General features: G+C 53.8%; 1 protein-coding gene across 1 annotated transcript; it reads left to right on the top strand.

Annotated features, from left to right (window-relative positions):
- Positions 1 to 204: 204 nt before the first annotated feature.
- On the top strand, positions 205 to 3,915 carry CIMAP1D (CIMAP1 family member D; the record flags this gene model as incomplete). Its single annotated transcript, XM_084614909.1, has 4 exons — positions 205 to 223; positions 823 to 933; positions 2,940 to 3,053; positions 3,380 to 3,915. 4 exons carry the CDS (start codon positions 205 to 207, stop codon positions 3,859 to 3,861), a joined length of 726 nt encoding a protein of 241 aa, XP_084471035.1. The 3' UTR covers positions 3,862 to 3,915.
- Positions 3,916 to 10,706: the final 6,791 nt, after the last annotated feature.

Here is a 10,706-nt window from a genome sequence, read left to right as displayed (position 1 = left end):
GACATGCCCTTTGTGGCAGTACATCCCCTGCTCAAAGTGCACCAAATAGGAACTTCAACTGTGAGCCCTGCACTTAAAATACAGACCCCCCAAACCCTGATGCTGCAACAGCTTCAAATCGAAGGTGATTGCTCTAACAACATATGCAAATTAATAGATTCGTATGAATTATTTGTATTACTGTAGCGCGTAGGAGTGCCCATCATGGACCAGGACCCCCATGGTGCAGGGCGCTGTACAGATACAGGAAAAGACAGTCCCTGTCTCAGAGAACTGTGTCGTCAGTCTCTCTTCTGATGTGACAGCACCAGGGATTCTGTGCGGGCATCAATCAGCAGCTTCCTATATGGAAACTCCACTGGGCTGAAGCAACATAATAATGTTTCTCTGGTGCCTTTGAATCTGAGCATCTCAGAGAGCTTTGCAAATACGAAATAGTTTCATTGTCAAGTCCCCCTTGGAGGATAGAGAACGCTCACTGTGTCTGCATTAGAGGTGGGGAAACTGAGGCATGGAGCGATTGAGCAACTTGCCCAAGGTCATCCTTGGCGTCAGTGGCCGAGTCTGGGGTAGTACACAGGAATTCCTAGCTTTTTTTTTCTAATCACCAGCTCGGACTTTTTCCAAGAGTTGGGCACAGAACCCAGGCATCCTAGCACTCAGTCCTGGGTTCAGATCAGTAGCTAACACTCCTTTCCAGAGCGAGGGACAGAACGCAGCAGTCCTGGCTTCTTCTGCTCTAACCACTAAGCTACATTGCTGCTGGCAGCCTGGTTTTCTGACATATTATTAACTCATGTGCATTTTGTTGGTTTGTGCCAGGTCCCGGGCCGGGACAATACCGTCTCCCTCCAACTGTCGGATTTGTCAACCACGACTGCACCAAGTTAACCAGCCCAGCTTATTCCTTTCACAGGAGGCTCAACAATGTCAGTAAGTCTTTGTGAACCACTCTCTCTGAAACAGCCTGGGGCCGAACAACGTTAGTCTCATATTCTTCCCAGTGCCCCCCTCACACAAAATTCCCTCCACTCCGTATCCAGTGTCACTTCACCCACCTCCCGGCCCTTCCTCAGAGCATCTTCTCAGGCACTGAGTCCAAATGTGTGTATACTGCACCCGTGTGTGTATACCTCCCCTCCATATGGCCCACATGCGTTTGGGTCCTGTCTCTGTGTGTGTACCCCAGTGTGGGTTTGTATCCTGTCACTATCTGTGTGTGTTTGTATCACCCATGTGTGGGTTTGTGTCCTGTCTATGTGTGTTTATCACCCATCTGTGTATGTGTGTTTTCTTTCTGTGTGTGTATCACCCGTGTGTGTGTGTGTTCTGTGTGTGTGTGCATCACCCATGTGTGGGTGGGTGTATCACTCACGTGTGTATGTATCACCCGTGCGTGGGTGTATGTTCTGTGTGTGTGTGTGTGGCCCATATATGGGTTTGTGACCTGTGTGTGTGTGTATTGCCCATGTGTGTGTGTGTATCACCTATGTGTGTGTGTTCTGTGTGTGTGTATCACCCGTGTGTGGGTGTGTGTGCTTTCTGTGTGTGTGTTGCCCATATGTAGGTTTGTGTCCTGTGTGTGTATCGCCCATGCGTGGGTTGGTGTTCTCTGTGTGTGTGTGTCTAGGAGAACTTCTTGCACACGGATCTTTTGTGCTTTGCCATTGTGTACAGTGTTGCTGTAACCACGAGCTTGCTGGAACAGGGTAACTTTGAAACTGCATTATCTCATCTGAGCAGGCTGAGAGCACAGACACCGTAGGACACCTGACCGCTGTTTATTTCCAAAACAAGAATGCACAGGGTGAAGCAGGGAGCCAGAGGTGAGAGGCCAAAAGTGCATTATTCTCAAGCTCAATAGGATTTGTAATGAAAACCAATACACCTTTCCTCCCTGCGCCATACCCCTCCTGGCCAAACTGCATCCCCTCCCCACTTCCGCTTCAGAGGGGTCATTGAAATGCAGGCCCACGACCATCAGGGGCTGCTGCCACTCATCTCTGAATGCAGCCCTCACGCTGTCCAGACCTTAGCCTCAAAGCAGCGAGCCCCGCTGGCCCCTTCCAATGGCCTGTCATTTTGAAAACCTGTCGCGACTAAACATGACAGAAACGTGCCTGATTAGTGGAGGTTATGCCTGTACGTGCCCAGGAGTGTTGTGGCCGCGAGTTGTAACAGGCACTCTTCAGCTGTCGATCTCAACGAACAGGGGAGTAACGTTATCCCCATTAAGAAAAGGAGGACTTGTGGCACCTTAGAGACTAACCAATTTATTTGAGCATAAGCTTTCGTGAGCTACAGCTCACTTCATCTAAAGTGCCACAAGTCCTCCTTTTCTTTTTGCGAATACAGACTAACACGGCTGCTCCTCTGAAACCTGTTATCCCCATTGCACAGCTGAGGAAACGGATTTTCCTAAGATCAGCAGCAGAAGAACTAGGGCTAGAGACCTGCCCTCCCCTGCAGCCCTGTCAAGCTCTTGATGTTGCTTACAAATGATCAAAGGCCTAGATCTGATCTCATAGCTGTGGCTTTTACATGTGATTCCATTGATGTGATCATTCCATTAGATGTGATTCCATTGACTGGAGTGGAGGGCTTGATTTACACCAGTGTACGTGAGTGGAAATCAAAGTCCTTTATTTACTCCAGATTCATTCCCTAGGATGGGCCGGAGTCTGATCTCAGGGCAGTGTAAATCCAGAATGACTCCATGGAAATCAGCAGGAGTATAACAGCGTAACAGATCAGAGTATGGCCCGGTGTGGATGCACAATCAAACTGAGATGTGACCGACAGGCCCGTGTCCAAATTCATCCCTGGTAAAATCCCACTGAAGTTATATCAGGCATGAATTTGGCCCACTCCATAGGAGAAAGCGCGGTCCTATCTTCCCAGCCGCCCCATTGCTCTATGCTTTTCCCTTTTGTTGTCAGTGTACTTTAAAGATTCAAGCCCAGGTCCCTGCTATTACGTGGACCCGCAGCTCACTCGCTTTGGCAGGAGCGGAGGCCCGTCCTATTCCATGCTGGCGAGATCAAAGACCGTGGGTGAGTGGAAGAGCATCAAAAGCCTCCATCGGGCTAGGAGTTGGTGTGCCTGGTTTGGTCGCGTCAGCAGCTCATTTTGGGTTGCTTTTAAATTGAATGCAGTGCGTGTGGAAAGGGGCTGGTTTAGCAGCCCTTGGGCCTCTCTTTATCCTCAGGGCAAGCTACTCCTCCGCCATTGTTCCTCGCTCAAGCCTGGTGGGCCCCCCTAGGGTGAGAGTGGCCCATTCAGCCCTGGGCTGAGGCCACTTCCAGGGGTGAGTCAGAGCCAACACAGGGGTCAGCTTTGGTGCGTCCTGCTTTAGCGTTTACCGCTGTGTCTCCTTCAGTGCAGCCACAGACCCCCGGGCCAGGCAGGTACAGTCCAGAGAAAGCCCCACCTGTCACCCAGCGCAGGCCGCCGTCTTTCTCCATGGGATCTCGTACCAAGTACCGGCGGGCGGATCCCGTCCCTGCCCCGAACAGCTACACTCTCCCCTTGCTGCTGGGCTCCCGGGTCCCCAGCAAACCGTCCAGCCCTAGTGTCACCAGCTCAGGGTGGAACAAACACGGTGGGTTTTCTGAGGCCTTGTCCCAAACGCCTGGCCCAGGCCGTTACAACAGGATGGATCCCAACACCTACTTGCCCCGACCACCTGCCTCCTCCATTCGGGGACGATGCAGTGCGCCCAGGGCTGCCTTCCGGACACCAGGACCTGGAACACACAGCCCAGAAAATGTGACCGCCCACAGGACAAGAGCCCCGGCCTACTCCCTGGGTGTCCGGCACTCCGAATTTGTCACTCCTCTCATTGTGGAGGTTTCCCAGTGACAGAGCAGTGGGGCAGCAATTCCTTGGCATCAGGCCAACTGGCCTTGATTTACCTTCCCTGCCTTGATCTACTGGATCTCCAGGGACTCAGACTGGAAGCTCTTCGCTTTGCCCCCAGCCCATTCATGCCAAGCAGTCCTGGGAGAGCTTCCAAGCAGCGGATGCACCAACACCTGAGACATTTAAAACCGGGCCAGTCCAAACCCTGTGGCACTGTAGGGAACAATCCTGCACTTCTCTGCAGTGGGAGGAGTTTTCCTAGGGTTGCCAACCCTCCAGGATTGGCCTGGAGTCTCCAGGAATTAAAGATTAATCTTTAATTAAATATTATGTCCTCATGTGATGAAATCTCCAGGAACACAACCAAATTTGGCAACCCTAAGTTTTCCACCTCTGGCCTCTGTGACGCTTTGATTCTCTAACAGCCTCCACAAACTGGGTGCTGATCTTCCCACTTGGAGACCCAAAGTTTCTTTAATAAATAGGTCAACAAAGAAGAATTTCAAAGACAGTGTTTGTATGCAGTGTGGACTTGACGCAGAGCTCTGTGTGGCTCGCAAGCTTGTCTCTCTCAACCACAGAAGTTGGTCCAATAAACGATATTACCTCCCCCACCTTGTCTCTCTAAAGATATTTTCAGGGCAGGCAGGGGATAGGGAGAGGGGGAAAGGGAAGAGGTGCTGCTTTCTAGCCCCCTCCCTGGCATTCCTCCGAGTTCGATTGTCATATTTACTTTCCCACCATTTATTACTGCTGCTTCTTTTTGCTCTTTTCCTGCCTCAGGCAGTGAAACTAGGCTGGTGAGTTTCACTTGCTGTATCTAGTCAGTTCCCTTTCAGGTTCTAAGCAGTACCAGGCCTTTGCGTTTGGGTGTACAGCCCTGCAAGGGAGACCATAGCAATCCCCCGCCTTGGCCCTGAGGAATGAAATTATTTCTGTTGTAATAGGTTTTAAACCCCACCTTTCCCCTGTGTATTTTGAACAACGTTTGGGCCTGAGCTATTCACTAGCATCATTTGTAACATACAAAAAAGTTTCCAAGGGTGACAGATGTTCTTCTGGTTCAGAATAAATTTACTAACCAACGAAAGACACTGTGTTGAAATGCTGCCTCCCCGCTGCATCACAGCTCTCCACCCCCACGTTTCTTGACCTTTCTGCACTAAACCACACCACCCTGCTAGCCCTCACACAGAGCTGTCAAGTGTCGACACCCCTGGCGAAGGCACCTCCTTGTAACCTCCTTCCCTGTTCCTTCCTGCTCAGCGACTGACGCCCGCATGCAGCACAGACCCCTCACTGGTGTCAAGGGGTACAGAACATAAGAACGGCCCTAAGGGGTCAGACCAAGAGTCCATCGAGCCCAGTGTCCTGTCTTCCAACAGTGGCCAGTGCCAGGTGCCCCAGAGGGAATGAACAGAACAGGGAATCATCAAGTGACCCATCCCCTGTTGCTCATTCCCAGCTTCTGGCACACAGAGGCTAGGGACATCATCTCTGCCCATCCTGGCTCATAGCCATTGATGGACCTATCCTCCATCAATTATTGTAGCGCGTAGGAGCGCCCATCATGGACCAGGACCCCCACGGTGCTAGGCGCTGCACAGATACAGAAAAAAACAGTCCCTGTCTCAGAGAATCTATCTAGTTCTTTTTTGAACCCTGTTATGGTCTTGGCCTTCACAACATCCTCTGGCAAGTAGTTCCACAGGTTGACTGTGCATTGCGTGAAGGAATACTTCCTTTTATTTGTTTTATAGCCTGAGTTATACGGATTTAAATCAGTAGAGGATCCACCTCGCTGGATGGGAAGGGGAGGAGGGGACGACAACATGACTAGCCATCTTGATAGCGTCCTAGAGAACTTGGTCACTGGCCCCAGACACCGGTTCTGTCCTGTGCTAGGAGGCGGGCCTGTATGAATTTGGAAGGCAGGTCTAATGTGGGTTATAACTTACCGACAGATCCCATGTGGCAAACTGCTCCAGTTCCTTCTGTGCAGCAATGAGGAGGGAATGGATGGACTCCCTCCACGTGTGTGAAAGATCTTCCACCTACCTTCAGAGACAGGCTGGGTATCTGTGGTGTGAAGCAGCACCCCAAGGGGAAAAGAGTCGCCTTTCTCCTCAAGGTCTGAGTGATCAGGCTGCCTTGCACTGGGTTATGCCATGACACGACTGATGCACCTCACCATTTTAACCCCCATGCAACACAGCAGAGACATCTTCTTACACCCTGTTGGTTGCTGCAGGGGATACACCATCTATCCTCCCACCTATGTCTGCCTTTGCGCCGTGAGACCAAGGGTGAGTGTCTCCTGGGCACGAGTACCCAGAGCCTCTTCATGTCCCACTGCTCACAAATGGGGAGACCGAAGGCGGGAAAGCTTCCATTATTGTGAGCTGCTGGGGACACAGCTCAAACCCTTCTTCTCTCTAGAATGGCCCATGTGCACCTATGGTGCCCCACGCCATTAATAAATAATAGGAGGCGGGGGCCCAGATCCCCAGCTGGGATCAATCGACATAGTTCCGAGGAGACTGCCAAGGTCTGGTGGACCTGCTAACACATCAACGGAGCTGTGCCAACTGGTATCAGCTCAGGAGCTAGCCCTACGCGTGGAGTCTTCTTTATGGGAAAGTCCTAGAGAACTGATCTGGGAGGGATAATCTTCCTATAAAATGACCTGTGGGATGCAACAGCCGGGACCTCACCCTTTGTTTCATTCTCTTGATATTCCAAGTGACCGCTCTAGAATCTGGTTGGTCTCACCCCTATTAAATGCTGTAAAAGTGCTCGGTGCCCAAGTGCCGTACACTAAGGGGGTATTCAGGGTTACTTATTTGTACGTGCAAGGCTTAGCACATCAGGGCCGGGAGGTGTTACTGTCAGATTAATAACAATAATGATGCCACATTCTAGAGATGCCATTCTCTGCGTGAAGAGTCAAACCCAAAGCCTGGGTCTGATTCTCCCCTGCTTTGGACCATGTGTCACCTGTGTAAAACCAGGTGTGGACTAGCCCCAGGTCTACCAACCTCAGTGAACCTAGCCCAGGTTTCAGATCTATGAATGTAAGAGGCAGGCAGGCTTTGCCTGAAAATGCCCTATCCCATAGCCAGTGTTGATGCTGCTGGGAAAGAGTTAAGTGGGCTATGCTGATTGGCCGAGGCAGGCGGTTTGTTACCCCACCTGGAAAGAGGGGAGGTGGGAGTGGCGCTCTGGGGAGAAAGGATCTAGGGTGTGGGCTGAGCTGTGCAGAGGGAGGAGCAGCCTGGTCTGGGGAGAAGATCTGAGCTGAACTTTATGGTAGCTGTATCAATAAAGCCCAAACCGAGGAAGGGGAGAGGTTGTACTCCAAGAACAAGCTGGGAATGGCACTTCCGCACACTAATGACAGCTGAAACTGGGCTCCTGAGAAGCCAGCATCCTGAGGATGGGGATGGAGTGGGTGGCTCTTTCTTTTTCCTTCAGCTCCAAAACCTCTCCAGAGAGAGTGGCTGTAGCGAGACCTTCGGCCTTCCCCCACTGTATCCCCTACTTTTTCCCTAGGGTGGCTGAAGATGATGGGAGCCTGACACAGTCACGCTTTCCGTGGCCTGGATTTTACTACCAGCCCTGGCTAATTAATCATTTGCTGATTTCTTTCTAATAAGTTACATCTGCTGAGTTTCTGCTGGGCCTCTGTCTGGCGAGGGCGGCCCCCGGTTTCACCCTGGGTGACTTGAAATAAATAAATAAATAGATACCGCTCACTCGGCCCTCTCGCTTGTTTATTTTCCCCTTGATCAATAAACATTAACCTCCCCCCTGCATCTGCTGGCCCACAGAGGGAAACAACAAGCAGGCAGCAGGCAGGGGAGCCACTCTCTGAGCGGAGAGCCCAGAGGAAGTGGTGAAAGCAGCGGACAAACTGCAGCTGAACTCAAGGCAGTGGGCTGACGGAGAACGTACCAGCACGGGCTTTCAGCCGCCCTTCCTCCCAGAGCGCAGTGGGTAAGAGGGAGACCAGTTGCTGGCAACAGGTAAGTCCTCTATGAATTGTGTGTGTGTGTGTAGTTATCGGGGTTGGAGGCTCTCCACTTCAAGCTGCGGTCCTGTTCACAAGTGAAGCAGAGTCAGGTCCAGTCACTCCTCACACGGGAGGACTCTGCTACGAAGTGGGTTGTGTTGATTTCATAACGGAGAGCGGGGTTCTGCCATGTAGCTAGGCAGTGACCCCCAGCTTCAGCAAGGCCGTAGAGAGAGCTGTGCTTAGCCTTGGTGTCTTGGCCCAGTTCGAGTTCGGGGAGAATTGCACTGTGCCCATCTGACACCCCGCCCACCCACTGAGGTGTTTGGGACTCTCCACCCCCAGGTCTAAATGCTAAAAGGAAGGGAGGCAGAACAAACAACAAACCTGTATATAAATGCTCAGCCACTAGGACTAGCCACTTCTGCTATTCTTCTATTGTATTTTAACAACCAGATCCTACGGTGGTTGGTTCTCTAGAAAGACCAAAGATTAGCTAGACTGTTCTGGAGCAATGCACGCTGTTGAGCGCCAGCTGTGTTCCACCCCAGAGCTGGGTGCATTTTGGTAGCGCATGAAGTGGCTCAAAATGCCTACAGAGATGCAAGAACGTATTAATACACCAGAATGTGCGTCTCTCTGGCCCCTTATCCATTCACACAGCTACCCGAACTGACATGACACAACATCCATACACACACACACACACACAGCCTCTCTGACACAATACTGGACATGCCCACCATACACTCCCAATGACACAGCCATGCACACACGCCCTCATCGCTACACAGGCCCTATACTCCTCCCCGACCCGCACAGAGACCAAAATGAGGGAAACGGTTGAGCCCCTTTGAGAACACAGGCGATGCCTGTGACCTTTCCCCATGAGCTGTCTGGCCCCCCTGACAGCACACCAGGCTCCCCCCTTCCTTTCTGCGGCTTTATCTGCACTGCAGAAAGAGGTGGGCGTTTACACTGAGGCAGCTCTTTCCATGCAGGTAGTTTTCACCTCACTGTAGCTAGTCCAGGTCAATCCGGTCCACATCTGGGTTTGACCTCGACCAGCCTTGTCCAAGTGAAAACGGCAATGCTGGGTCTCCGTAGGTGTAAAACAAACCCCCCTGGTCACATCCTCTGCTAGGCCTCTCGCCCCACCTCACTTTCTTTCCTGGAAAGAGAGCAGGGCCCAGGGCCCCAGGCCGGTGGGAGCAGTGATTGCATTAAGGACGGGAGATGGCAGGACAGAGAGGCCCTTTCATGTGCAGAGCTGAGCCACAAAGCAGCAAAGGGGAGACAGTGGTTCCCAGGGGCGAAGTAGGGTTGCCAACTTTCTAATCACACCAACGCGAACACCCCTGCCCCGTTCCTTCTTGAGGCCCTGCCCATGCCCCGCCCCTTCTCTGAGGCCCCGCCCCTCGCTTGCTCCATTCCCCCCCCCCCCCCGTTGCTCACTCTTCCCCACTGTCACTCACTTTTACCGGGCTGGGGCAAGGGGTTAGGGGGCAGGGGGTGAGGGCTCCAGCTGGGGGTGCGGGCTCTGGGGTGGGGCCAGGGATGAGGGGTTTGGAGTGCGGGAGGGGACTCTGAGCTGGGCCATGGGGTTGGGGTGCAGAGGGGTGAGGGCTGTGGACTGGGGCTGTGGACTCTGGGGTGGGGCTGGGTGTAAGGGGTTTGGGGTGAAAGATGGGACTCCAGGCTGGGGCAGGGGTATGGGGTATGTGGGGGGGGTGAAGGCTCTGGCTGGGGGTGGGGCCGGGGATGAGGGGTTTGGGGTGTGGGAGGGGACTCTGAGCTGGCCCAGGGGATTGAGGCCTGGGGGGGGTAAGGGTTCCGGCTGGGGGTGGGGCCAGGGATGAGGGGTTTGGGGTGCAGGTGGGGACTCCAGGCTGGGCCAGGGGGTTGAGGTGCGGGGGGAGGGGGTGAGGGCGGGGGCTCTGGGCTGGGCCAGGGAGTTGGGCGGGGGGGGGGGGTTGTGGGATCCCGGTGGCTCTTACCGCAGCCGCAAGGAAGCAGCCACCAGGTCCCTGTGGCCTCTAGGCGCATAGGCGGCCCGGCGGCTCTGTGCGGTGCGCGCTGCCTCCGTGCCCGCAGGCACCGCCCCCCGCTGCTCCCATTGGTCGCTGTTCCCGACCAATGGGAGCTGTGGAGCCTGTGCTCGGGGCGGAGGCAGCGCGCGGAGCCTCCCAGTCCCTGGCCATCCCAGCGCCTAGGGGCCGCAGGGATCTGGCAGCCGCTTCCAGGAGCGGTGCAGAGCCAGGGCACGGAGGGAGCCTGCCTTAGCCCCGGGTCCCCACTGCGCCGCCGACCAAACTTTTAATGGCCGTGCCGACCGGAGCCACCGGGGTCCCTTTTCGACCAAGCGTTCCAGTAAAAATCCAGACGCCTGGCAACCCTACCAACAGGGTCTGACGTGAGGCGAATTGAAGCAGGGCCTGGCAGCACCGACAGCCATGAAGCCATCATAGGGGATGGTCAGATCATGCTCTTCCGTCTCCTGGGGTTCCTACAGGGGCCATGCACCTCAGCCAACTGGGCCAACTTCAGACCGGGCCTGCAGAGCCGCTCCAGACCCTACGTTTGTCTGAGGAGTTTCGGTTTGGGCAGAGATTTCTCACTCTCCATCCCTGAGCCCCTGGCAGTTCCCAGCTCCCTCAGTTGCTGCCTGATACCATCTCATCTTCTCCCCTTTCTGTCACATTCCCTCCTTGGAGCATGCAGCCTGGTACCTCCCCGAGGGCATGTCTAGGAAGGCAGAGAAGGTCAGGGAGAAGCATTAAGAGGCACTCAGGGAGGGGCATTCAGAAGGGTCAGAGAGGGGCACTTCTGGGGG

Source organism: Lepidochelys olivacea (genome assembly GCF_965140295.1).
Source record: "Lepidochelys olivacea isolate rLepOli2 genome assembly, chromosome: 25".
NCBI lineage: Eukaryota > Metazoa > Chordata > Testudines > Cheloniidae > Lepidochelys > Lepidochelys olivacea.
This window is presented reverse-complemented; position numbering and strand designations above follow the sequence as displayed.